The sequence below is a fragment of the Lagopus muta genome, chromosome 10 (genome assembly GCF_023343835.1).
Source record: "Lagopus muta isolate bLagMut1 chromosome 10, bLagMut1 primary, whole genome shotgun sequence".
Classification (NCBI taxonomy): domain Eukaryota; kingdom Metazoa; phylum Chordata; class Aves; order Galliformes; family Phasianidae; genus Lagopus; species Lagopus muta.
In genome coordinates, this window is record NC_064442.1 from 8,715,889 (window position 1) to 8,743,517 (window position 27,629).

General features: G+C 39.2%; 3 protein-coding genes across 22 annotated transcripts in view; 1 reads left to right on the plus strand and 2 right to left on the minus strand.

Annotated features, from left to right (window-relative positions):
* Window positions 1-9,054, minus strand: part of EFL1 (elongation factor like GTPase 1) — a 55,975-nt gene extending 46,921 nt beyond the window's left edge. Inside the window, exons 1-12 of one of the 4 annotated variants that reach the window (XM_048956012.1) lie at window positions 8,965-9,054; window positions 8,616-8,718; window positions 8,252-8,319; window positions 8,007-8,091; window positions 7,434-7,567; window positions 6,762-6,899; window positions 5,720-5,934; window positions 4,241-4,364; window positions 3,512-3,588; window positions 3,262-3,398; window positions 2,211-2,333; window positions 768-867 (exon numbers count right to left, since the gene is read on the minus strand). In XM_048956012.1, coding sequence (XP_048811969.1) covers window positions 768-867; window positions 2,211-2,333; window positions 3,262-3,398; window positions 3,512-3,588; window positions 4,241-4,364; window positions 5,720-5,934; window positions 6,762-6,899; window positions 7,434-7,567; window positions 8,007-8,091; window positions 8,252-8,319; window positions 8,616-8,706 — 1,292 coding nt within the window. In that variant the 5' untranslated portion in view covers window positions 8,707-8,718; window positions 8,965-9,054. The other 3 variants (XM_048956011.1, XM_048956013.1, XM_048956014.1) reach the window with 3 other exon arrangements.
* SAXO2 (stabilizer of axonemal microtubules 2) lies at window positions 8,981-14,459 on the plus strand. Of its 3 annotated transcripts, none has more exons than XM_048956018.1 (4): window positions 8,981-9,145; window positions 10,991-11,170; window positions 11,930-12,132; window positions 13,135-14,459. In XM_048956018.1, exons 1-4 carry the CDS (start codon window positions 9,105-9,107, stop codon window positions 14,115-14,117), a joined length of 1,407 nt encoding a protein of 468 aa, XP_048811975.1. In that variant the 5' UTR covers window positions 8,981-9,104; the 3' UTR covers window positions 14,118-14,459. The 3 variants fall into 3 exon arrangements, with proteins under 3 accessions (XP_048811975.1, XP_048811972.1, XP_048811973.1); XM_048956015.1 differs by having other exon boundaries at window positions 9,024-9,145; window positions 13,306-14,459; XM_048956016.1 differs by lacking the exon at window positions 8,981-9,145 and adding an exon at window positions 9,372-9,616.
* A 1,870-nt stretch (window positions 14,460-16,329) lies between these two features.
* The window catches only part of ADAMTSL3 (ADAMTS like 3), a 188,618-nt gene continuing 177,318 nt past the window's right edge, over window positions 16,330-27,629 (minus strand). For 14 of the 15 annotated variants that reach the window (XM_048956750.1, XM_048956741.1, XM_048956740.1 and 11 more), the window contains 7 exons: window positions 26,332-26,451; window positions 25,682-25,894; window positions 23,127-23,310; window positions 21,072-21,276; window positions 20,246-20,316; window positions 18,452-18,666; window positions 16,330-17,954 (listed from right to left, as the gene is read on the minus strand). In XM_048956750.1, the coding sequence (XP_048812707.1) occupies window positions 17,845-17,954; window positions 18,452-18,666; window positions 20,246-20,316; window positions 21,072-21,276; window positions 23,127-23,310; window positions 25,682-25,894; window positions 26,332-26,451 (1,118 nt within the window). In that variant the 3' untranslated portion in view covers window positions 16,330-17,844. Of the gene's footprint in view, window positions 17,955-18,451; window positions 18,667-20,245; window positions 20,317-21,071; window positions 21,277-23,126; window positions 23,311-25,681; window positions 25,895-26,331; window positions 26,452-27,629 lie in introns of those variants that run through there. The other variant, XR_007379190.1, reaches the window with a different exon arrangement.

Here is a 27,629-nt window from a genome sequence, read left to right on the forward strand (position 1 = left end):
ATATTAAGTGCTATCCATTAGTCCTGGGAAAGTCACAATCTCTCACACATGGTCTTCTGCTTGAAATCACAAAACAGGACCTGTAGTAGCTCATTTCATTGTTGTTGCTGCAACTAAAATCCTGAAAATGTGCCAAATACTTTCTGTGTCTGGTACATTTAAAAGCTACTGCTGCCTCTGTGTTGCATCATGTCAAACAATCTTGATTCTCTCAACCAATAAAAGAATGGATAGCTATCATTGGCAGAATAGTGAGAAAGTGGAAGCCTCAGTGTATTTGGAATGAAAAATAACTCTTCTGTAATCGAGTACCTATGAAGGAAAGCAGACAAAGCAGGAATAGCAGCGCAATGCTGCACTGATGCCTGATCACACTCAGCATCACAATAGAGAACTCAAAGCAAAACAGCACCATCTAGTGTCTTGTCAATCCACAAGTGTAATGCGCTTGTTAGGTTGTTTTTTTTTTTAACCCTGAAGTCAAACTTAATGCAGGAAAGAATTTTTGGTGGAAGATTTTAGATAACCGTGACAGACAGAAACAGATTGCGGTCTGGGCACTGAATGAAATAATGGAAAAATCTTCCAGGGTTGTTACAGCAAGAGTGTCATCTTATGCACATTCAAAAGTCCAATCTAGTAAAAAGCTTAATATACTGTGTTACTTAGCTGTAAGTAACAATACTTTAAGCATTGAGATCATAAAAACATAATTAATCCCTGAAGATACTAACGCAGATTAGAAGTGACATGATCCATCTCCTTACCTTGGTTTATTGTGCGGCAACGCCTTTGCATCAACAGCAAACATTTTGGAAACAAAAACAATCACTGGGGCCGTTCCTTCACTACTGCATTTCAGAAAAGCTGAACAAACATAAAGGTTATTTGCAACATTTTTTTCCCCCAACTGTATTGTAGCTTTCCATGACTGTTACAGGAATTACTGTACACAATAAAAAGACTAAAAGTGTAGAAACATAGACCCTTCATAATAAAGCACGAAGTACACATACTCCAGCTAAACATATTGTTATGATACTTAAAACTGCGTTTCATAGACTGGTTAAGATCAAAATGAAGAGACAGGGAGTAGCTTAATATTTAGACTGCAGTATTAATCCAGTGCCTCACCGTATTATTCCTCCAAGGCAAAAGTCCTGCAAGCACCTAGACACTCATGGCTTCACGAAATTCCAACAACTCAGCTGCAAGAATGGATCTACCTCAAGTGTTAACATATTCAATACTTAGGAAATACTTTTTTCCCCATCAAATTTGGAGCTCATTATCACAATCAAAGCAAACAATACTTTTAAGACTTAACAACATATAAAATAAATTGTATTCTAATGCTGTTTTATCTTTATCTTCTACACATGAAAATATTGTAGTCATAAGCACTTTACAATTAAGAAAAAACTTACTATAATGTGAAGTACCCTATTTTCATAACCAACAGCAAAAAGACCCAAGTTTACAAAGGCAACTTTCTTGACTTACACTAATATGATACTTTACACTGTCCTGAGAACACATTCATTGTACTTCAGAGAAGGAAGAAAGCATCAGTTTCCTCACATCAAGAAACAATTCCTAGCAATCTCTCAACTTGACATCTCCTCCCAAGTGGACATTTGATATCTCATCCCTCTGGATTCAATGAAGCTCTCTGTAAAACACTGTCTCTCTGTAAAACACCTCTTATTACACTCCCAGAGTTCAGAAATTGTTTCAACTGCTCCTAGTTTAAGCGTGCTAAGCCCCACCTGACCCAGCTCCATGCTGTCACCAGAGAGCAGAGATCAGCACTGCCCCTCCTCTCCCTGTGAGGAGCTGTGAGCTGCCATAAGGGCTCCCCTCAGCCTCCTCTGCTCTGAGCTGAACTGAACTACATGATGAGTTCCACTGTTTAGCTGTAAATACAAGTATTAACCTTGTAACTTCCCAAAAATCCAGAGTCTGAGTCTTAGACTTTGTCATTTGCAGCTTGAGTTGTCTAAAAGTAATGAATATATGAGATTGAGGAAAAATATCAGGTGTAAAAATAAGACAATACTAAGACACATCACAGATAAAAATCAACAAAACTACAAGTGAAATAATTATATACGTCTAAATAGAGGTTACCACACATCTTACAATCCAAAGACAAACCAAATAATCAAGATTGAAGCAAAGCTGTGCTCCTGCAATGGCTGAGCACCCACCGCTTTTCAGTTCCTGGGTTTCTGGTGGTAAAGAATCAAATGTTTTAGCTCCAACACACATCAGCTTTTCCACTCTCTCCGCAGTGATGTCAAGGGGACTGGGAAGTTTACTACACACCATAGCTAAAGCATATTGCTAAGGATATAGAGAACCTTCTTTATATTTCCTTACTGGAAGACATGTTTTCAATCTGTTTCTCTGAATCAACATCATTGTGCACTAACTGCCATCCACGACAGATCCAATCCCTGTCTCTCACAGCACACTTGAGTCAGCAGCCATTTCTGACATTTGCCCACATGCAGAGCACAGAGTTAAGTAGGGATGGCCCACTCTGTGTGCAACTGGGAAGCTAGGAACTGCACAACTGATAATTTGTAGAGCTAGTATTTGTAAAGCATTAATTTGCACATATCTACTGATCAACAAGTGCATGTAAATGAACATGTTTGCATATGCAGTTATTAAGATATTCAAAACGTTTTCCCTAACAGAAGAAGGTTCAAGAAGTAAAATCTCAATCATGCTATGAATTTATTAACGTCCTCCTTCTTGGTGGCAATCACAGAGCTCTGCCTTAGATAAGTGTTGTAGCGAACACTTGTTCCCCACTATCACAATAATATAAATGTCTTCCTATGATTACTCACAGCTTCTTCATCAGTACCTTCAGTTATTATGAGAAAGTATGCAATACAAACTGTCTGCCCTCTTTGCACTGTCTCTTACTTCGTTATCATCTCAGGTACTTTTGTTAGTTTGTTTTCAAATCAAGCCATCATTACTTTGGCCTTTATTTCCAACACTCCTAACATCTTGAAAAACAATGTCAGAACAGAAACTATCATTGAAGGGAAATGTAAAAGCAGATATTCCTAAGGAATTTCTCAAATGGAGGCATCAGAGAATACATAAATGAAAAAACCCAGCACTGGCAAAGTACCATTACAGCTAGCATCAAATAAGCCTAGGCACTACACAATTAGAATGCACTCTTTCAAGTCCATGAACCTCCAACAGAACAAAAAGCTGCATCTTCCTGAAGGATACAAAGGACTGCATCAGATATAGGGAGCCACTGACTACAAATGGCATTAAGATGAACTTTGGGGTCTGCATGCCGTGATTCCCGGGGACCAATTTTTAAGCCCAATGAGGTAACGATCTTCTCAATTTTTTCTTTATCTCTGTAAGGAAAATACAAGCCACGTCAGTAATATCTAACATGCATTCCTTGCTAGAGTAGTCCAAAACACCACCGGAAAAGGATTCTGTGAAAGCTTTAACAGGTTCTTCTCACCTTTTCATAACAGCTTCATATAGACTCCATATGTTGTCCAACACCAACTGCACAAACAAGGGCTTCTTTCCTTTTGACTGGTAGAACATGAAGAGACATGCAGCCAATTATCAGCACTTCCATATTTTTCCAGAAGGCTTAAGGCTCCACTTTAAAAAAGCATTTTCCTAAGTAGTACGTAAAATCTTTATTCAAAATCAACCCCCCTATCTCCTGTTCCTACACAAGATCAACTCTTGTCTAAGAAATGGCATAAATCACTAAACTAACATGGAATTTTAAAGTGCAGAATAAGGGTTTCAATTTCAGAGAAAGAACCTGATAAACATAGAATACATCCACCTTGAGCATGGTTATCTTCTCTTAATCCTCACCTACTGAGAAAAAAAAAGTCATCAGATGAAAATAGGGAAACTCCTACCCTCTGAATGTTAGAAACAATGCCCACAAAAGTACTGTTCTCATGCCAGTGTTTCAAGCACAGCCTTCATATGGCAAAAATTCTCTAAAATCCTAAATCCTCAGTTAAACATGGGAATCCTAAATCGGGAGCTGCAGAAGCACTCTTCAGTTCAGATGACAGAGGCCCATTCACTACACTGGTTCCTACACTACCAATTTTGCATTCGTCTTCTGTGTTTTGCTGTATCCTGAATCTCTAAAGCTGGAAACAAAACAAAACAAAACAAAATAAATAAACCCCAGGTAATAGTTCTGGCAATTGCCTACCTGATCACCTTTCATTATCTTCTTTGCTTTTGTATTTAGATAATAATCTCCCCATAAAGTCTTCAGCAGCACTGCAGGCTTGATTCCAATCTTTTGGCTGTACAGTTTTGCAAAATGCTCAATGCTGAAAGCAAACAAAATGCATCTTGATTAAAGTGTAATGCTGTTTACGTGTGCTTATCAGCCTAAGCAAGCGACAGCTTACACAAATCTCATGACCTTGTTTTGCTCCCTTTTTCCTTCCCCTGCCTTGCCTTCATGTTAGCTCCTGTTTTTTCACATTTACACCTACAAAAACATTCAATGGCAACAGCTCAAACATGCCAGCAGTATTTGTATGTTTTTGTTTTGTTTTAAGTCAGTTTGAAGGCTGAACTTGTTTTAACTAAACAAACACTTGTACAACCTCTTGATAAAAAATATCAAATACAACACAAAAGTTTTCAGTATTTAAAGTCACATCCCTCTAACTTATCCTAAAGAGGTACTGCTATACATTTAACTGTGACCAGAATGGTTAGAATTAAAAATCAAATATTTTTTCTAGCCATACTTTAGCCATCCAATGATGGCAATTATTTTCTATTTTAAGCACTTCTTAAAGCAGTGTTCCAAATAACAACATGTCTAACCCACAAAACAACACAAATTTTAAGGGGAGGGGATACAAGCACTGCAAACTTATGAAAGTCTTAAGTCAGAACATGAACACTTTCCTTAGTAGATGTGAAAATGGATTAGAACTACATGCAGAGTACTGGGTAATTTGCAGTTTACGTTTTGTTTTGGAAGCCTGCAAAAGGAAATATATGCAAATAGCACTTTGGTTCTGAGAAGTTGAAAGGTGACCTGGGTTTAATATTACCATTCTAGGTATGTTGTCAGACAACAATACACCAAGATGCAAAAGTTTGAAGAGTTTTTTTCAGTTTCCTTCACTGCAGTGATAAGAGCTCAAGTTAAGACTAAAACCATACCAAATAATGAAATCCAAATTAAAGCCTGAGCTTGGCTTACGAATGCCAGAGTTTAAGATTTTACAACAGCTAAGAAATGTATTGGATTACCAGGTGAATCCCTTTAATTACAGACTCGTGCTAAAGCTGAGGACTCCACCTTGTGGCCAGCCAGAACAGAGCGCGTCATCCTAACCATAGCATGCTGCCCTCCAAAACTGGTTGCTGAGAACAGGACTGCAAAAACAGAACTTAGCACACATTCAGATCAGTCACCCTGCTAATCCTGTGAAATTGTTCTATCTTCACATTCTTAGTTTTACTTCAATCATAGTGTTTCCAACTGTGTAGTGTTAATATATATTAACATACATATATTAACAGTATATATGTATATATGATGTTGCATATCACAGGGAAAGAAAAATCACAAGTAGGAAGGAACCCAAAATACTTCAAATCTGAGGTTACCTGCAGCAAACACATATTAAAAAAAAGGCAACAAATTAAACTTCATACCTACCCAAAACCCCAGCCATCAATTGCACTGGCAAATACCACATTTCCATGGTCTGGAGAAAAATAGAGGTGGGAATCATCAGTATCTTCCAATCCAGCACTCCAGTCATAAATTTGATCTCCAGCTGCTGTGTCAGAACTACTTTCACTTTCGGCTTCTTTTTCAGCTCTTTCTTCTAAGACTTTTGAGGTAAAGAGTGATCCAGTGACTGCATTTATCTACGAAAGGGCAGGCAAAAATACCCAAAGATCTGTACACTCCTTCACGGCACTTGTAATTAAAACACAATTCCCCCCACCCTCCAAAACACATAGGTTTTTGGTTTTTCTTTTTTAAGAACTTTGTGCACTTATGCTTCATTCTGCAATCTAAAACACAGACCTCGTGTATCTAACCCTGTCAATGTGAAGACAGTGGGAGTTTGACAGACTAACATTTCAGCTTACAGTAGGTTTTCTGATTCACTCAGTCATGTCAGGATTAAATCAGCTATAGAATATCACCCAGTGATTCTCAGAAGAAGGAATGATGAAATATAAACACATAAATGCCAACAAACAACAACAGAGGGCAAAGGGAAACAATGCAGGTAACTGTTGAAGGAGCTCCGAAAATAGTCTGAAGGCAGTTTACCTTACAACTGAGAAGAGTTAACTTCACTCTGGCATAAATCATTATCAATAACAGTCTAAAGATATTTGTCTGGCCTCAAAGGAGCTCAGGCAATTTATCAGGGTAAGACATACAGCATGTTATTTCTAAAAGCAAAGAGATTTCCACGATGCCTTGTCCAGTGACATTTCAGTCTCTTTTCTCCATCAAAGACACTCAGAATGAGCCTTATATCATTGATTCATTTTCTTTTCAGTTGGTTAAATGAGACAAGAAGTCCCAGCGCTCTGTTCCACAACGTAAGGAAAATTGGTTTTGTTGCAGTTATAAGCCACTGAAAACCACAATCTCTCTCAATACAAGAATGGAGACAAGCCGGGGGGGAACTCACAACCAAGTCTGCTGTGTGAACATGACACTAAAACAAGAATACCTGTTCTAAAATATTCTTAAGGTGCATGTATGCCTCCTGAGGGGTTAACTTCAGCTCCACAATCAAGCGATCAATTTTATTTATCACCAATACCGGACGAATATTCTCTAGCCATGCCTGCCGTAGAACTGCTTGAGTCTATTAAGAAAGAAAACAGTTTAAAAGAAAGCCCATTACAGAAAGCTTGATACCACAAGAGATAGAATGTTCCATAGGGATAGTTATTACAGAATTCTACAGAAAAAGTTTTTACAGCTAAAAAGCCCACCAAACTAACCCACATTCCTATAAAAATCATTTAAAAAAATATATCATTACTTTGCATAATTCTTCCATTTTCAATACTCTAAAAGCACACAACAATATTAAATAATTTGCTTCAGACACTGACTTTTTCTCTACACAAATATTCCATTACCAGAAATATTACTCAGTTTTTCAACCCTACACCACTGCACTCACTTAACAGCTTTACTCAATTTTTCAGCAAAATCAAAAAATAAAATTGCCCTCTTTCAGACCTTGAGTACTTGATCATCCATTACAAGTGTCCAGAACTCCTTACGCCCGCTTAACTTTTATTTCCACATAATATATTCAGACATACAAACAATTTTGATTTGCTTACTCACTCTACACTGTTCTCTTTCACTAATATGCTTTTTATTTCACCTGTGGACAGACGCCTTCAACAGCATCCACCACTATGATGCAACCATCACAGAGTCGGACAGCAGTAGATACTTCTGAAGAAAAATCCACATGCCCTGGGGAGTCTATTAAATTAATCAGATACTCCTGACCACCTAGGATCAAACAATAAATATTTCAGAACAGTTTCCATAAATATGTAATTTGGCCAGGTTGTTATACTGCTAAGCTAGTACTGATTTCCAAGGATAAAATTTGCAGTAACCATTAAGCTCAAGAAAAACTTAAACAGGCCCGGAAAACTGCCAGCAACATAGCATCCAGTGGCTTATATATGAGGCAGTTTATCTCGTAACTTTTAAGATGAATTAACTTTATCCCTGCACAAACCCATCATTATCAGGGAAGTCTAAAGGTACTGTCTGTCTTTAGTACCTTGGTTAACGTTTGGATACATGCCCAAGACTTTGCAGAATCACATCTAACAGAAACATACAATCTACATAGAAAAAGATCTCAACAGTGACAGTGGAAAGATGGGGGGAAAAATCCAATAATCAATCAGTTTTGTACTTGCTGACATCAACAACTTACCTTTCTCAAAGTGCAAAGAAATCGCACTGGATTTCATCGTTATCCCTCGGACCTGCTCATCTTCCCTGCTGTCCAGATATCGCAACTGAGGGCAAAAACAGAAGAGGAAATAAATACAGGGAATTATCTTCATGAGTTATCAAATGCTAAAGAGTGTAACTGCACAAAGATAAGGATTAACAAGACTAGGAGGCAGGCTTCCCTTCATCATCACAGTTTTGTTATAGATGAGCTGGGAACTCTACCTTTCCTGCTAAGCGGCTGGAGATTATCCCATTGCTGGATATCAGGCAATCTGCTAGTGTGGTTTTGCCTGAAAGGAAATACAAATTACTAAGTTTAATTATAGAGCACAGAAAACGATGTGACAGCATCACAAACGCTGACACTAGTGCAGAACAGAACCAGAAAATCATTGGAGCTGGAAAGGATTCTATGGTTCTACACATGCACGTATTCCATTTGTGCCAACATTCACCACCACGGAACGTTCAGTTTCAGCTATGACAAGTTATTTCGAAGTTATCTGTCCGTACCGAGACAAAACCAACGCGTATCGGCACACTGCCCGCTCATCAGAACGAGGCGCTGAGTCGCCGCACCGCTCACCGTGATCCACGTGCGCCAGCACACAGATGTTCCTGATGCCGGCAGCCTTTTGCTGGAGTCTCGTCATCTTCCCCACGCTCGTAAGGACCATGGCTGCTTAGTCCTGCGACAGAGGGCAGCGCTCAGCCGGGGCACCGCGCGACGATCGGCGCTCCGCTCGTTACGTAACCGCGCCGGCAGCGGCCCCTCAGAGCGCGGCTCAGGCGGGGCGTCGCGGGCTCGGACACCGCCCGCACGGAGCGGCGACGCTTCCGTCCATTTGCTTTCGGACCCCCGACCCCCACAGCTCACCGGCTCACCCCCAGCTCCCACCGCAGGGCGACGGGCGCCGCCGAAGAGACGCACTCACCGCCACCGCGCTCCGCACCCGGAAGCCCGAGCCGGCTCCTCCTCCGCCGGGCCGTGACGTTGGACGGCGGCCGGCCGAGGCCGATCGCGGGGACGCCGCCGTTGCCACGCGACGGAGCGCCGCCTCGGTCGGAGCGGAGCATGGGGCGGCCGCGGTGCCTGTGCGAGATCTGCACCTGCGGGTAAGAACCCCGCTGAGGAGCGGCCTGCGGCTGGGAGGCGGGAAACGGACGTTCCGCTGCGCCCGCGCTTGGCTTCGTTTTGTTAAGCGATCTTAGTAAATAGGAGCTGATGTACTTGCGTTTAAGCTCCTGAGCGGATTCGCTCCTCTTACATGAATTTGCTTGCGTTTAAAATAGGGAAGGGGCAGTCTTTTAGAGCCGGCCTCAGTGCCGCTCTTGGAGTCTGCACCACTACTGAGTTCAATGCAGAAGGGAGCTGTGAGAAAAAAAGACGTGCGGTTCCCGGTGCCATGACTGGCAGTGTGCCCTGGGGAGCATCAGAACGAGCACGGCCAGCGGGGCGAGGAAGGCGGTCCTTTTGGTCCTATGCTCTGCCCCAGGGGCACAGCTGCGGTGCTGTGCACAGCCCTGGGCTCCCCGGTTCGAAAGGACAGCGATCTCCTAAAAGGAGTCCAGCTGAGGGACGCAAAGGTGAGGGCCTGGAGCATCAATCACCCTGTGAGAAAGGCTGAGAGACCTGGAGAAGGCTGAGAGGAATCTCGTCACTGTTTATAAATATCTGAAGAGGGGATGTGGTTGGGCTGTTTTTCGTACTGTGCAGTGATAGAACAAGGGGCAATGGGCAAAAACTAGAGCTCAAGAAGTTTTGTACAAACATAAGGAAGAACTTCTTTTCTATGAGAGTGATGGAGCACTGGGACAGGCTGCCCAGAGAGGTGGTGGAGCCTCCTTCTGTGGAGACATACATTTGAGACCTGTCTGGATGCTTTCCTATGTAACCTACTGCAGGGAACTGCTTCAGCAGGGGTTGGACTTGATGAGCTCCAGAGGTCTCCTTCAACACCGACAGTTATATTCACGGGGTCACAGAACAATTTGAATAAAACACGCACAAAACATATGGTTTTAAGTAAACATCACTGAAGTTTTTATACTCAATAAAACTTAAGCTGTTGTTGGGTTAGGCAGCACATTGTTTACTTCAGTGTAGCTATAGAGTTTGTTTTCAGTGGCAGCCTGGTCACTTGGCACTGTTACCTGGATATTGCAGCGCACACACCTCTTAGAGATTTTGAGATGAAGGAAACTCCTACAGAATATTAGATGGTCAACTCCATTAAGTTTTCTTCAAATATAAGTACTGTTTCATTCGAATATCAAAGTGGAAGGAAACAATCTTTCCTAGCTGGAATTTATTCACAGAAGAAAAAAAAAAAACACAGACTACAAATACAAGGGAGGAAAGACAGAACTACATTTAGCTTTCTCTTTACAGAGAAGTGGAGAGTCTTCAAAATTCCAGAATGACATTTTTTCCTCACATTATAACATGCATAATCCACTCACTAAGAGCTGAACCTGGGTGTTATTGTTCATACTTCTGGATTGAAGTTTTGATCCCTTTTAGAAACAAATAATTGTTAAATATTTTTGAGAGTCTATTCAGATCCCTTTTCCTTGGGCTGAATCTCTTCCTGTGCTTATTAAGTGATCTTTTTTCAAAATCAACAATTTTAATGCCAAAAGCCACTGGAAGTGCTCAGCGTGCTCAAAGATCAGTTTACAAAATATACAGTACTTCTTGGATCCAATGCTGGGCACTTCACTATTTTAACAGCTCTCAGAAGTTCTCTCCTCTTCAGCTCAAGGCTTTAAGACTCTTGCACTCTTTGTGTCTGTTCCATTAGCACAGTATTTTGTGCTCAGGAAAAAAAACCCTTTAAACACCATCTAGTGACGTCAAACCATCTTTCTCATTTGTTATTGTTTCCCAGTAGATAACAAATGATATTTCCCCTTAAATGAAGCTTCTCAAAGCGATCTCATCTGATGTATTTTGCCCAGGCGCCATCGCTGCCCTCATAGGCCCACAAGGATTTATGATAACAGACAACAGCTGTGCCTCACAACAGAATATGTGGAAAAATACCCCAAGTATAGCAACATCTCTCCTGCCCGCAGCCTTAAGCCAAAACAAGAGTACCAAGCACATCGTGGGAAAATGGAAGGAATTACAACATTTAAGTAAGCATTTTAAAGCAATGTATTTTACTATCACTTTATAATATTTCTCATATTTTCTCTTTGAAGGGAGGGGAACACTGAGCTTTGTATTGCAATTTTCAATCATTGCACCCCTTACTCCTTCAGTGTATGTAAAAGCAAAGTTTAGAGTGTAGGTTTATAATTACCCCAAAGAGATGATAAAACATAATAAAGCATGTTTACAAAAAAGTCAAACCATACTCAGAAAGCTCAAACTCTTCTGCAAAGTTGTTTGTGTACTGCATGTACTGTTTATACACCTATATATAATACACACCCATTTTTTGTATTGTGCTTGTATGAAAATGACCCATGAGATCCACAGTGAAATGCTCTCTCTTCATATTCCATTCTCTTCATGCAAGAGGTAAATGTTGCTACCTGTGGTAGTTGAAGTTTGCTCTGTTCCTGCTTTATGTATTATTTCTTTGTAAAAATATAGTTTTACAATTCTACTCTCAAATATTTTAAAGAATATTTTTAACCTGGGGATTGAGGCTTGAAGTGTTGAATAAGCTTCTTCATCATTTACGTTTGAATAAAGATGATACCTTGCACTGGACAGCCTAGATTTATGTGGTATCATTTCCTTTCTTCCTTACTGCTCTCTAACACATTGACTGATCCATTTTTTCAGAGCAAACATTGTAAGTTGTTTTTCCGCACAATGGGAAATGACATGGGTGACATCATGAGCAAAAGGTATTTTAACTGGTATTTTCCTCTTCCTCAATTCAGATCTGATTATTTACCATATGATATTGTGAAACGACCGTTTCGGGTACAAGAAGAATATAAACCAAAGACTGGAGAGCTAGAACTTGGAACCACATACAAGAAAGATTATTATGCTCATGAAATACAGCCGGTGACATTAGTAAGACCTTTAGAGAGAAAACACACTACAGGAGGAAAATTGGATACCATACCGACCTATCAAGGTAATAACAAATGCCATCTTTAGAAAGAAAAGTTGCCAAAGATGAAGGTAATTTCCTGAGTTTTCTATACTAGAGATGTGAAACTGGATTTCTTAGTTTGGGCCAGAGAGTAGGGCATAATAATAGAAGGTGATGATGCTTTAAGATGTTCAGCCCTCCAGCTGTTTAGAGCTGACAGTTACAAATTCTAAAAGAAAAGCTATCTCTGGGATTCTTTGGCTAGGAGACTCTGACACACATTTGTTAGGCTATCTCAGACATAAGTTTGCCATCATTAAACTCACAATGTATCTTTCAGTTTCAATTATGGTAGCACAATTTTTTTCCACAGGTCAGAAGATTTCAGATTTCCTTCTCCTGTATTATCTAGCTTGCATATTATCCTATCAATAATCTGTCTTGACAAAAATTATCCTAATAGACTCAGTGCAGACACTAAATCTGTGTTAATATCATTCTGGCGAGTGACCTTGACATACTTTATAAAGGTGTAAAAGTTTTTACATACAATGTTTAACTCAATTTGTTACATGTAATGCAGCCAGACCCTAGATAAAAGTGTGTAAAAATAAAGGATGAGATGTGATCTACAAGAGCTGCCAACCAGTAATAAAAATAAATAAATAAATAAACAAATAAAATCAAGATATTCTTGGCTGTCAGGACCACTGTTGTTGAAAAGACACAGCAAGAGATAACAACAAACTGATACAGCCATTAAAACAGGAAGTTAGAACATTTGGTGGAGAAAACTTACTGAGTTTATGTCACACTTTTTTTTATTTGAGGAAATAGTCAAAATAAGGCATCAAACACATTTTTTCCCGTTTTTGTGAAACTATTAATAGAAGACAGGATTGTCACATCACAGAGATAACATTATTCTAACTCACACCCACTTTCTTTAGTTCGCAAGCCTTAGTACCAGAAGTTGTCTTAATTTCAAAGGAATGTTCCTAAGAAATAACACTTATATGGTGAAGTTTTGTTTTTGCCTTAAAGATGACTATAGGTCATGGGAAGTTCAAAGAAGGGAACCTGTTAAAGTGGATCATGTCTACCACCCACCTACAGAGAAATTTGGAAATCCTACTACTTTTCAAGATGACTTTGTTCTTAGGGAACTGAATCCTAGACAAAGTTTCAAACCTCTGTGTGTGCCCAAACTTTCAGATGTGCCTTTTGATAGCACTACGAGTCATCGCAGTTCCTATGTTGCTCATCGTCTGGAACCAAAGTTTGTAAAATCAAAAGAAGAGTACAAGCCAAGCAGCCAACCCTTTGAAGATCTCACAACTCACCGGAATGATTTTAAAGGGCTACCTGGGCCACTTGCAAGAAGCTGCAAGCCCGAAAATGCGAAAGTCCAATCCAGTGATCATTTTAGTGGAGTCACTGAATTCCAGGATCGTTTTCAGCCCTGGCCGGTCTCCTTGCCCGAGGCACGCAAATCAAAAGAGTACGTTCCTCCCCCTGGTAACATGGACTTCAACTCCACAAGCCGCCTTCATTATGTTAAACATGAGATTTCTCCTGCTGTCCCTGTAAGGCCAATTTCTAATGCAAGAAGAACCAGTGCCCCTTTCCAAGGGAACACTACTATGAAGGAAGACTTTAAAGCTTGGGCCAGCTCCCGGCAAGAAATTATTAAGAAACAACAGGAAATTCCAAAACCCACAGGAAAATTCTATGATTTAACTACATTCAAATCTCATTACATACCACATCACGTCGTTCCAGCCCGAAGTTTCAAACCTGTGCACGTCGTTCTTCCTAATTCGGCTCATTTTCAGGATGAAACTATGTATCGCACAGAATATACACCAAAGAAACAAGAGATCTGCCCAGCAAACTACACATCTCCTCCAGGTTATATCTATGTAAACACAGATTCTCATGGTCATAAGTTCTTCCGACAGCTCAGTCCAGAATTTTCTGAGTTAAATAGTAATCACATTCCAAAGGAAGTAGCTGTTGTGTCATAATACGTACATCGCAAGCATCCTGGTGAAATACCTGGAATGCCACGTTTGTTTTTTCTTCAAATTACATCAAAGCAACCTAAATAATGCAGATTTTGATTTGAAAAGCATTTAGACTGATAATTGAAGGAAAATCAAGTCAAACCAAAAGATTATTGAAATACTTCTGGAGATTTGCCTGTTTCTGTCGGAGTAATCTTACATGGAATCAAGATCATAATCTTTCTTGATTGTGCATTCCCGGTTCCTTGACTTCCCAGATTTCATTCTATTCCCTCTCAAACCTACTTTCCCATTTTTTAATGATTTTCTGCAAGTCAAATCATTGTAGTTGCATTTTTTAAATAGTAGTTTGCTTTTCAGAATAATCAAATAAAACGTTGAATAATAACGTGCACATCTCAGTTCTTCATCTCATCAATACGTTGAGTGATCTGATAAGAGCTTTATTTTTCTTTATAGTTTGTTGGCCAAGTTATGTTGGGCATTTCTAGATATTCCTTTAAAACAATGGGTTTAGTTTTGCCATGATTGCTTCTCCTGAAGCAATTCTGAATCTAAAGGTCCCACTGTAATTTCTGACAGTGATTAACAAGAACTAACCTTGCTCTTTCTGTACATATACTTGAAATCACTGACTCAAAGCAGGCCATTAGACTCCTCCTCCTAATTTTCCAGATACACTTTTCCAGATCCTGAACCCACATAGTTATACATGCCTACATGTTCTACTGGCAGCAGCTTCTCCTCAGGGTCTGCAGCAAGCCCCAGGTGCATTGTGTAACTTTCACAGCTGGTTTTGCAGTACCCAAGTAATTTATTCTTTTTCCCCTTAATTTGTGGGAAGTCATTTGCTGCCACCTACCAGCATGTCACAGAGAAATTTTGAGAGCAAATGGAGGGGGCATTCAGGCACATTTAAGAGCTCCTGTACAGATGTGTATGGTAACTTCTTTTGGTTGAAGGAGATATATTCTAGTTTTATCCTTGAATTTTTCCCCCTAAATTTCAAAGTATGAGAAAGTACCCTTATTACATTACAGTAGAAAGACCACACCCTGAAGATTATGCTTCCAAGAAAAACATCAAATGATATTCCAAACCTTCAGACAGTATTCAAATACTTAAGGTCAACCTTCATAAGCAAGATATTATCAAAATACACACAAAATACACACAAAATAAACAGCGGGCTGGAAAACTAATGTTCCTCAAGAAATAGTTGTTAAAAGAGTATTTTATGATATCATGCTAACACATGTAATTGGAAGTTACTTGTGGATTCAATAGCTGTTCTAGAAGTGCTTATCATACACTATGCTACACAGTATTTTTTTTTTCTTTTGAAGACTATAGAGAGTTAGTGAAAAAATCAAATCAAATCAAATCATGCCCCTTTGCAAGTGCTACAATCCAGGATAATTCTACAATACCATTTAATTGTTAGGCATTTTCAACTTACAAAAATTATGGAAGCATAATGCGATGGAAAGTACAGCAACCACAGCAGAGTAGCAAAGTCCTAGGCTGTAGCTAGCAAGGGCTTGCTCTGATGTAACAGCCGTGGACACAGAAACAAAATAAAGGAACTGCTTACCCTTAGAAAGCCTCAAGTAGAGAGGGATCTCCAGCAAGATGCTTCACCTCCACTGCCAGCCCTTGGATGAAATCTGGGAAGCAGTGGATCCTGGCTGCACCCCTTCCACTCATTCGGATGCATTCCACTGCATGCACCTGAGCTCCCCTGGGTTGGCCCTGCCTTCCCACCAGGTGCTTAATTACTTCAAGCCGTGACTTAGCATTTCCACTACAGGAACTGTCCTTTCTAAAGGCTATTACACATACTGGAGATTCTGAAATAAATTTATTCATATTGCTATTGCCACTGTCCACCAAATATAAAACATGGAGGTGTTCCACTGGTCTAAGTGAACACTTTGATGCAGTACATGAAGCCTGACGAAGAAACCTAACTTCTTTCCACCTTTTTACAGAATCCTTATTCTAGATTTCCATGAATTAAAGCTGACTGTTCAAAGCTGGGTAACATCTCTGCTGCTTCTTAACAGATGTGCAAAGCTGAGAACAGCTGTCAAAAGTAAGAACTAAGCCTTGAAAATCCCAGAATGATGGACATGGACAGAGTAACCCTTGGAATGAAAGTATGACTAACGTGAAAATCATAGCAATAAAGAATCTCTGAGTAATCAGGGTGTTGAATAATCAAAGTAGAGTTTATTTCAGAAATATCAAAACTACGCTCAAGAAAGCAAAGTATTAGACACCTTCAGTTACTGCAGAAGCAATAAAATAACGTACAAAGGAATGTCATGCCAAGTGCAATAACAAACATTTACAGCACTGCTTCTGTATAGCATGCATATGTAACCAGAGACAAAATTAAAGCAACAAAAGAATGCTATATGTTAACATCTGAGAACTTTAAATATAAAGGAAAAATACGAATAAGAAATTTTGGTAATAAGAAAAAATATATGTCCAAAAATCTTTATTAAACACTGTACAAAACAAAATATTGCACTTTAAATCAGACAATAAATATCTACAAAAAGTATATTACAAAATGGTTTTTTTTTGCTTGTTTGTTTGTTTAATTTAAAAAAACAAAAACAAAACTGCTTAATAATCAAGACCCATCACTGATTAAAAAGGTAATGATCAGAAATATCCTCTCCTTGCAGTCAGCCCTGGACACAATAGTCCATATTAAAACATTTTCTATACAGTAGTGCTAGTCTAATTTTCAGTGATGCAAACCCATAGTGCAGGAATGCTGCTTCTAAAATTGTTCTGACAGCACATGCACTAATTAAAATGTAGTGTGGTTCAGTAATGTAACGAAAGATCCAAGTCTAGACTCACATTCAGGCTTCCAAGAAGCGCAGTAGTGTGGGAACTACATTAAAAAAAATAAAATAAAATAAACCTATCTGCTGCCTTCTGTGGGGTTTTCTGTGCTTACAGCCCAAATGAGACAATTTGCAATACAGAAAATAACAAAATAACATATCCAGAAAAACCATAACCAGAATTCTTCATCTTGCAAAGATTCACATGGTTAACGGTCATGATAAAAATTCATCTTGAAGGAAAACTGCTCAACATGGATTTTTTGCACTTCTCTATCTTCATAATTAGTAATTCTTCCTTGGACATTTTTCCCTGTTCATAAAGTGTTTACCGAAGACAGAAAATCTGACAGGCATGTTTGGCTATTTGTTGGCTCCCCGTTTGACTGTGATAGGGAACAGTGCTCACAAATGTTTAATTCACAGCTCTGACAAGGAAGCCTTGTGTCTAATTCAAAATCAGTAGCAAAGTCTAACCGTGCCAGAACTTTGATTGTACTTCAGTGACTGAGCAGAAGAACAGAAACAATAGATAATGACACTTCATTTTTCAAAACAAATCTATTGCTGTTTTGAAAACTGTACTGACATCTACTTTGTCTACAAAACAAAAATTCCTAATTCAAACATGGAGATGTTTAAAACACTAAAAGTTCCATTGTAAAGAGTGGATAATAAAAGTTCCTGGAAGAAGTACCCTGCCCAGCGTATCAATCTGCAATACTGTTTTTTTCATTAGCCCCAAGTTTCCATTTAACTGTTATGACTAATGTCTTATTTACAGGTATATAATTGGAGCAGGATAGTTCAATGAACTTCTCATCTCTTCACTGCAGTATCACGAATTTTCCACAGAAGAGTTACATTTCTTGACATGACTGACAACATCTTTGTTTGTAGACGTCTATCAAGCATAACCTCAGTTGCTTTGCAAATGTACAGTAGTGAGTTGTATCCTTGCATTCATCTTCTGAAAAATATATTTGAACATTAAAAAACTTTCAAAATGAACACAAGATGAATAGCAGAAATCATCACAACAACCAATGGATACTGGTAGCTTTGTAATTATTTTACTTTACATTTCTGACAACAGCTAAAGTAGGTCACACATAAGTGGTGTGATCTCACTGCATTCATTTCACAGAACCCCACCTTCCAGGAATTAACAGCTTGCTCAGAGATTCATGAATGACTCACAGCTGGCAGTCGTGAGGGAAGTTTGCATAAAACAACTTCCTACAAATCCTGCTTCTAGAAGTGCTTTTGAGGCTTTAACATCAAACTGCCCTATTCATGGAGACAACTAACCCCAGCCTTATCAAATGCAGCTTGGAGAGCTGAGTTTTACCTTTGAGATGTACAATCAAATGCTTGCAGAATCACTAACGCACAATTGTGAGGTGCTCTCTAATATAAGTGCTGGAAACTATCGCTATGCTCAGATAGAAATAAATATTTACATACTGCCACAGGCTGTGGCACTGCAGTGCTGCCAGCTCACTGGTCTCTTTTTCCATCCACAATACTGATCGGCCACAAGTTTGTTATTCTTTCTGTGTACACAGTACACTCGTCTAGACTGAAATCCGCTCCCACACTGCACACTGCAAGGCCTCCAAGGCCCCGTCCGCCAGTAGACATCACATACTTCTGAGGAACAGTTTCTTCTGACAGCAGATCTGTGGGGAGAAACAAATGGCAGTTGAATGCTTATTTTGATGCTAAACCCTTATACGCAGAATCATACGATTATGGAAGGGACTTCTGCAGATGTTCCAGTCCAAGCCTGCTGCTCATCACACAGTAAACTAGACCAGGCTGCTCATCTCTTGTCTGTTTTTCAGTGTGTCCAAAGGTGGAGACCCTACAACCTCTCTGCAGCCTCTTCCAGTATTAAGAATCCCCAAAGTCATTTTTTTTTCCTTAAGTTCAATTTCCTGTACTTCACATACAGCCCATTCATCATAGAATCACAGAATCACAGAACAGCCTGGGCTATGTGCAGGGTTGCCAACCACATCATGCCTCACTCACGACAAAAGAGAAGCTTCTGCTCATTTAAACTGAAACCTGAAATAGAAAAAATGTTTTACCTGTTGGAAATTTTTACTGACCCCGAAAGGCTGTATATTGGATGCTGCAGGTGCTTTAAGGGTTTAAGCTTTAAGGCTCCTGAACACAAGTAATATTTCTATGCTGACAAAGAACCCTCTTAAATGTTTGAAGCTGCCAAAATGAAATCCTGGCTTATACTTGCGAAAGGAAGTTTCATCATTTTATTCTGTGAAGCCCAAATTTCTTTCTACATCCTTCAGAAATGGTCTGAAATGTTCACAACTCAGAAGTAGGTCTATAGTAAAAAGTATGAAGAGCTGGTTTCTATAATCAAGGGACAATGCCATGTATGTACTTGATACCCAGTCACTGTTTGTTCTTCACTGCCCTACCTATGCTAGGTATTTTTTCCCCAGACCATTGTGTTAAGAGTTCTCTCACTTTTTTTCTCTTTAATTCAGCATTTTTGAGATTGCAATGTTTTATGGACACTGCCCTCCATCCATGTGCAACAGCATAGCCCCCAAGTGATTGACATTCTGAGGGAGGAGTAAAGCCTGTATTTTCCCTTTTGTAAAGAGCTATTTAGAGACAGGAAAGCAGATTAACAGAATTCCTACAAAAATAATAAGAAGAATAAATGCACACCTTGAGGTAAAAACACATATTTGATTTTAGACTCACATGCAACCTTTAACTACCTTATCTGCTACTCCTGTAACATACTTGAAAGCAGAATTAAATCTATTTATCTGGATAAGTATACCTTATATGTAAGTATTTTATTTAAGTGAATTGTTATTAAATTAAGTAGTAAATTTACAGGGACTATAAAATAAAGCCCAGGAAAACTCTTATAAAACCTCTTCAGCCACAGAACTGAATAACAATAATAGCAGAAGGGAACTAGCTCAGCAGTAGTAACTAAGTTATGACAGATTGCTCCAGTTCGTGCCTTTTTTGGAAATCAAGGTTCTCTCACTTTCTTTCTAGCTTTGCCATCAGCACAGGGGAGGACAGTGATCAAATTCATTTCTCTCCTTGGGTTCCTGAATTTTTCCTGTGTACACAAAAGGGATTATTGTCCCCTTCCTTTGTATTTGATTCATGAGAAGAATTTGAGTATTTATACAGTGTTCATGATATTGTAACTTTAATTTGATCATCTATAGACTTCAACTTGTACCGCTTCAAACTGTGTACCTCTTTCTTTCATCACAAGAAGAGTTTGGCATCAGGGATCCGTTATGAAGTTGACATAAAAAGTGGTGATGCTGAAAAAGGAGACAAAAAAGGTGGTGAGAAAGAAAAAGAAGCCATCAAGTTAATTACAATAAAATCACCCTTCTAAGCAGCTACCCAATTGCACAAGCCAGTCACAGATCTGGCTTCAGCCCTCAGTCTATGTCCTCAGTACTTGGTTCTCCAAGATACCGACCTTCCCAACTATTCAGAAAGATTTACAACCTTGTCTTGTTAATAACTGTATCTGGAATGCAGCAACAGTAATTCTCACTCATTACTTTGCTTACTGAACAGTAAATACTGCATTGACAATCATAGATGTCATATCAAAATGAGAAAAAGTTTACTGTATAAACAAAGACGCAGAACATAAGGAAGTAAAGTTTTCCATATTAAGGATGACTGCTTTTGAAGCACACATCTGTCTCTGGGGACGTCACAAGTTCAGCTACACTAATTGTGTTTTTATAAGACTGTAATGAAAACAATATACCAGCTTAAAATTGGAATTGGTAACAACAGGTTAGGTTATAAAACATACTGAAACTAACACTTGGGTTTCAGATTGTGTTCTGCTCTCTATTCCCTGGTTTTATTGAATTAAAGTAACACAAAATCAAGACACAAGGCTTTGTAAGTCACTGTTCTGAAGGCAGTTACAGCTATTGCCACGAGCCTCCATCTTGGCTGTCAAGGTGTTAGTGTGGTAGCAGCAGCAAGAGAATACAGATGTTCAGACAACAGAGTGATTGCACTGATGTCTTCTACAAACTCTGTGACCTACCTGTTCTCTTGTCTGCGCTGTCCCTGCTGTACATGAATAACCCGTACAGGGCTTCCTTCCCGCAGGGCGATCTTGGTGCATACAAGCACCTGCTAGCACTGTCACCACGCTGCCGTTGGCTTTTACTTGTTGACAAGTTATTTGCCGGTAGCGAAAACCACTGCCACAAGTTGCAGAGCACTCAGACCATCGACTAGTTACCCACCTACAGGGGTGCAGAGACAATAATAGCAAATATGAAAGCGTTGCAACCTTGCTGGTAGTTTGCAGTGACCCCTTTGCAAATAAAAATCAAGAGAGCTGATTTTTAGGTGGGTATTTAGAGTTTAGATGTGAGAAAAGGCAGAATCATCTTTTTCAGCCCTTCCCCCAGGTTGGACAAACTTGTTTAACTGAGGAGTTCTAACACCCATGTAGCTCAATATACACTGACTGAAGTTACACTGTTACCCAGAAGGTGATAGTAAGTAAATCCTATGGTCACTGCTGATTTATTCTTTTTGCAGGGAAGCACAGCCTGCTATTCTGTAACTTGTAAAATACCTGGTACTGATTTAGTTACAATCAATGCAGTAGTAGAAGTAGGTGTCGTAACTGATCCGAATTTATTACATCAAGATCCTGCTAGATAATGGCTCAAACAAAACGTTTTATTTATTGATTAGAAGTTGCAAAGATTTATTCTGCCTTGACAGCCAGGAACTACCAGGGAAGCAGTAAGTGGCAATATAATTTATTCTGCTTGATCTTTTCATAAATGTAGGATAGAAACACGGAATGAGACTATTTGTAGCACCTCTGTGATAACAGGAAAAAGATTCTATTTTCTTCAGCAATTATCTTTCTTACAGTCAAAGATTTCATACTGATTCAAAGAAGATTAATCTTTTGCAATCTGGACTCTTTACCTTTTAAACTCTTACATTTACCTCACTGTAATTGGATGCTATGCTGGAGAAAAGCAGATAAAATGCACGGCAGCATCCTTATAACTCTGTCTCATCTGCTCTGAATAGATGGATTTTAGAGGGAGCGCTGCAATTGAGAATCTGTGTTTTAAACTATTCCTATTTTAGTACATTTCCACTGGCAAAAAGTTCACTTGTTATGGGCTGGCTAAACTTCAGACTTGCAATTGAGGATGATCTGTTTTTTTGGCTTCTAGTAATGAATACAAACAAACTTATCCTGATATTTATCTGTTGCCATGTTTTCTTAGAGAAGAGTTCAGAACATTCTGGCAGGATGCACTCCCATAATGTCACTTAAGGTCTTAACACCTCTTTCCAAAAATTTTCCAGCGAAGGACAACTCCAAAACATGTGCATGACTTCTCATGGATTTTATACTGACATATTAAGGCCAATCCCTCTAAGCAATTCAAGGCATTTGTTTTGAGGATGCATGTAGTGCCTCTTGTTAAAAACCGAGCACAGCACCTTGCTGAGACAGAATGCTCAGTGTAACTGATTAAATAGACAGGTAACATTTGGGCTTTTGGAACCAGATACTATGGTGGTATATTTGCCTGTGAAATAAATACGTTATGCCACAAGATCTCTAAGTACACTAGTTGATTCAGTCAGAAAGATGGCAGAGAAGCACATGCAAGGTGGGTGGGCACTAGAGAAAAATGAGGCATTCCAGATAACCATACTACTCAGAGCTTCTCTGCTAGCATGAAAGAACAGGAGGTGAATACAGGCTCCACTCATGAGCATCTTGGCTGCTGTAAACATGATGATTTTTCTTTCAGGGCATTGGCACAGATTCCACACAACAGGCATATCTCTGGGGCCTCCCGTGGCTTTCACAATGTTAGTGTGGTAGCAGCAAGACCTGCTGCAGCAGCATGGACTTGTAAACAGTCTAATTTATTCAGCTGAATCACGAGCTCCCTGACTGTGATCCGTTTTCACACCTCTCATGCTTTAGGGGTCACAAATGAAATAAAACCTGCATTTCATACTCAGCACGCAAACACAGAAGCAACTTCGGGAGATTGTGAGCTTAACACAGATAGAGCACATGGAAATACAGTAGGCAGGAGTTTACCTGGCAGGGCAGTCACCTCTGTTGCATGGTTGGTAAATAAATGCTGGCTTTTGCAGATCTCTGCAAAATGATTCATTTACTTTCCGTTCCTCTGAATTCATGCACTGTAGTTTCCTGGAGCGGGTTCCTGAATTGCCGCAGTTAGCAGAACAAGTGCTCCACTCAGCATATTCCCACTTATAATCTAATTATCAATAAGAAAAACAATCAAAAGAAGTGTGTGAGAGAAGCATTAAACATTTTAACCACGTCACGTGTGAATCGATGCGGCAGCATATCCTGTCAGTGAGACAGACATCACAGTCCCCATAAAAAACAAGTGAATATTTCAGCTTCGTGAAAAGGAACCAAAAGCCAGAGCAAAATGTAGCCCTACTCTGCTTCCCCTGAAGTTCAGCCTCTGCATATGAGCATGAAGTTCACTAGAAGGCAAATGGGATCAGCATATGTGCACCTGAAGGGCAGAGTCTGGCTCACAGTAGGAACTGATGAACTTCTTTTAAAAGTTTCATAACGTTTTTATACAATGAGCATTAAAAAGAGGAAACTGTAAATCAGGCTCTCTAGGTTTCCTGCTGCTCTATGCTAGGCTTATTTTAAAGAAAACTCACCTTACTCCAGACATTGCACAAATGTCAAGGTTTAAGAAAATCGTGTACTAAGCTATAGAAAATTACTTAATGCATAATTAGTTTGCCACTGAGGCCTCTGGCAACATGAAAAAGAAATTGGTTTTAAAGACCATTTTGCATTGAAAATCGATCGCCCCTAACAATTACAACCTTTATATTTAGTCACAATCCCACACTTACCCATTCCCCCACTTTTTTTTTTTTTGACACTTGGTAAAAGATGAAGTACTGTGCAATGCTGACAGATTTTTATGTGATCACAGAAGGAGTCAGATTTTTCTGTAATAACCAAGAATAATTGATAGCTACCAGCTGTGTCCACAGGCTCACCCTTCCAGCACATAATGAATTCTTTAACTTATTGTTTTTCAATGTTTCCTTATTACTTCTGGGTTTCTTAAAATAATACAAAAGGGCCTTTTTCAAAGTAGAAACAGTTAAATTTACTGACTGCAACTATGATGGAGAGACTGTATTGTTTGTTTAACTAGGAAGATACTACTCAGAAGTACCCTCAATATGCCTACTGTGCAAAAACCACCAGAGGAGATTTTGCAGTCTTAAAAATGCACGGCTATTCCAGCGATGAAACGTTTGCACAAGCAACAATCAGAGTCAGAGCTAATGAAAGGAAAATGGAATCTTCCCAGAACACTGACCAGTCTCACTGAAAGGCTATTGGGTGACCAAAAGGCAGTTCAGCTGGAGAATACAGATGGACAATTTAATACCCAGTTAGTCCTGCCCAGAAATTCTAACTCTAATGGGGAGATCTGTATTAGTATCAAGGTCTGGATATATTTTTTGATAAGTTCTATCAGGATATTTCATGATTTGTTTCATTAATATTCAGATAGATACAATTTTGTTTTCAGACTTATCACCAAAAGTAAATGTTTTGATCATAGATATACTTCAGTAAAATTACTTTGCCACCTCATTCATACAGACCCAGCCTCACTCACAGAAATGATCCAGTGGCAGTCCCTGTCGAGATTTACAAGATCTCATCTTAGATCTTCTTTCATTCCTTTGTTCACCCACAAAGCCAAAATATATAGACAATAGATAAATAATACATGAGAACCTTCAATTTCAACAGAGACTTCTTTTTAAATCTAATTTGCATCCCCTGCATACAGGGGATGTTTGCTTTTTCTATTAACCTGTCAAAAGGAATTTGGTGTTTTGTTGCCAGGATCTTAGGATCTAAATTCTTAACTCTAAATTTTAAAGTCCAGCAGTTATAATGCTATTAATTTCAAAAGCACTTCAAATATTTACACACTTCTTGAAATGCCTGTAGATGCAGCCTACTGTCCTGCTGCTCATTCATCTGCAATTCTCAGTTCTACATTTTAAAATTTGCTAATGAAAGTGGAATTGTGTGCAAACACATTACTTTGGAGGACATCATAAAATGTTCTCGAAAACTTAAAACCCAAATTGATGAGCATGCAGGGTGCCCCATTACACTGGTATGTTTAAGGGTGACTATAATAAGAGGGCAACCATACTGTAACAATGCTGAAATATGAAAAATTGTTCTTACTGTCTTAAGATGGCCGCAAGGCCTGTTTTCTTTCACTTTGGTAGGATGCTGTGGTAGCATTTACATGATTTGCTGAAGTTGAGAAAACCTACCTGATTTAAAGCAGCAAGACACCTAGTGAGACAACACCCTCTGGGATTTCCAGCTGCACAGGTAAGGAAACCCACATCCCCCTGCCCAATTCAACTCTAAGAATGGATGTTGTCTATTGGCTTAGGTGGGACTGTGCATATAGGTGAAGTTAAATATGTTTTAGTGTATTACTTTCTTGTTATAAAAGCAGGTTAGAGCTCAGGGAAGTCCGTAAAGAGTGAAAGAAAGTAGTATTTAAAAAAAAAAAGTAAGAATTTGTCATATAATTTTCAACAAACCTTCCTTCTTGACATTTACCCAAACTGACACTGGTTTTGCACTTCTTGAAGTCCAACACTGGAATTGCCCAGCAAATTGACCCGAGTTGGTGTTCACCTCCAGGATGCGACCCCCAGCCAGGATTCGGTATTCCAAGGTTTTGACTTCCTCAATTGGACTACCTCTGAAAAGCCAGTGAACAGTGTTTCTGGAGCTGGGTAGCACTGGGCAACCTAAAAATTGATGGTATTTTAGCATTTTTTTCCTAAACACAGCAGCTGCATTGAAAAGTTTGGACATAGTTATGTACGATTGTGATATTCTATATAGAAGTCATCACTAGTCTAAATAAAAATAAGAATATGCATAAATTCACTGAAGTCCAAGCTGTAGTCCTGACCACCCCCTGAGGCTTTTCAGTTGGCATGCACCTACCACAGCTCTTTATATTTCCCTTGCAGTAAGATCTTGCACACTCCATTTATATATAACTGAAGAGGAGCAGTGGAGAGCAATTATTTAAAAGGAATTAGGATTGCACTCCAAACTCCAGTTTATGCAACCCACCAAACATGGATTCTCAGGAATCATCCCCACTTTTCCACGGGGCCCCTCTTCTTTAATGAACAAACGTTATCATTCAAATGAGAAAGCATAAAAGGCAACATACCTATTCTCAATGGATCTCCAGGTACCACACTAACATTTGTACCAATTCCAGATGCCATTAGGACACGTTTTTTTCTGCTTCCCTTCGATAGTAAAGTATTGTTCTCTGTAAATCTTTGTTCTGTAAAACAGCATACAAGATCTCTTCTTAGGAAGAGTTACATCAACATACTAAAAAACAAGCATCCAAAACATCCACTATGAAGAACAAGCACAATAGTGCTTTGAATTGATCAACCTACTGATTGAATTGTCCATGAAGCAAATATACTTCAGATGTGAAAACAGGAAAAGCACAAGATGTTTACAAGGCTCCTGCCTGTTTTCAACATAATCAAATTTGTTGAATTGCATGTATTTATTAGCAACAAGAAGCTATAACATAATAAGCTATAAGCTGTAACATCAGTTAAAGAACAAAATTTACATGATGTGTAGTCTATTTACTGTTTCACAAGACAATGTTATTTATGTTTTAATTGGAAGCCATTCACACACAGAAATTTTAAGCAAAATATTTTTTCCAGTGGAATTAAGCCAATTCCTCTCTTTTTTCCCCAGTGGGATCATGGCAAAATGCTACAATTAAGAAAAAAAGAACAAACATATTTTAAGATCTCATTATGCACAGTGCATAACATAGGCAGCGTCAGATACCAATCACTACAGCAACTCGTCCTTTTCATCACATGCCAGAAGAGCTGCCAAGAATACAGGCAATCTGTCAGTAGCACACAATTCTTGTCACGTGGTCCAAATTTCCATTCTAATGAGCGTGCTTAATATGCACAATTCTCCTTCCACAACATTTTTGATCATTTATTTTATTCTAACTTTTTTGGGTTATTTTCAATTGACTGGGTTGGAGTATTGAAGATTTTTCCTCAATGTACAAGGTCTGTATAAAGCTTTCTGCTTGTCCTTGTATGAAGTCTACACCAGAAGTAATGCTTCCCATTTTATGACGTTGGCCCATATCAGCAGAGGCGGATGTTGGTGGTATGGTAGTAGATATCAAACCTTCCCACCAATATTCTGTTCCATCTTGTTGTGTGACAGATAGCAGCAGAGCAGTCTGACAAAATGAGGACTGATATAGAAGACTGGTACAGAAGTGCATTTGAAGCAAAGGTATGTCCTTGAATTCCTTGGTGCAGAAAAAATAGCATGCACTTGACATCCATTGATGCTTGCTGAACATTTATGGAGACCAGCACAGTGATGCAGTGAATGGTGCATTTCAGCAGTGGCAACAGTGGGTCACTCCACTGGTGCCCATTTTTACAAGCATGGCATGCA

Coding starts and splice junctions, on each gene's coding strand:
- SAXO2 (XM_048956018.1), top strand. CDS start 9,105: ATGGGGCGGCCGCGGTGCCTGTGCGAGATCTGCACCTGCGG. Junction 9,146..10,990: donor TGCGAGATCTGCACCTGCGG/GTAAGAACCCCG, acceptor TATTTTGCCCAG/GCGCCATCGCTGCCCTCATA. Junction 11,171..11,929: donor GAAGGAATTACAACATTTAA/GTAAGCATTTTA, acceptor TCCTCAATTCAG/ATCTGATTATTTACCATATG.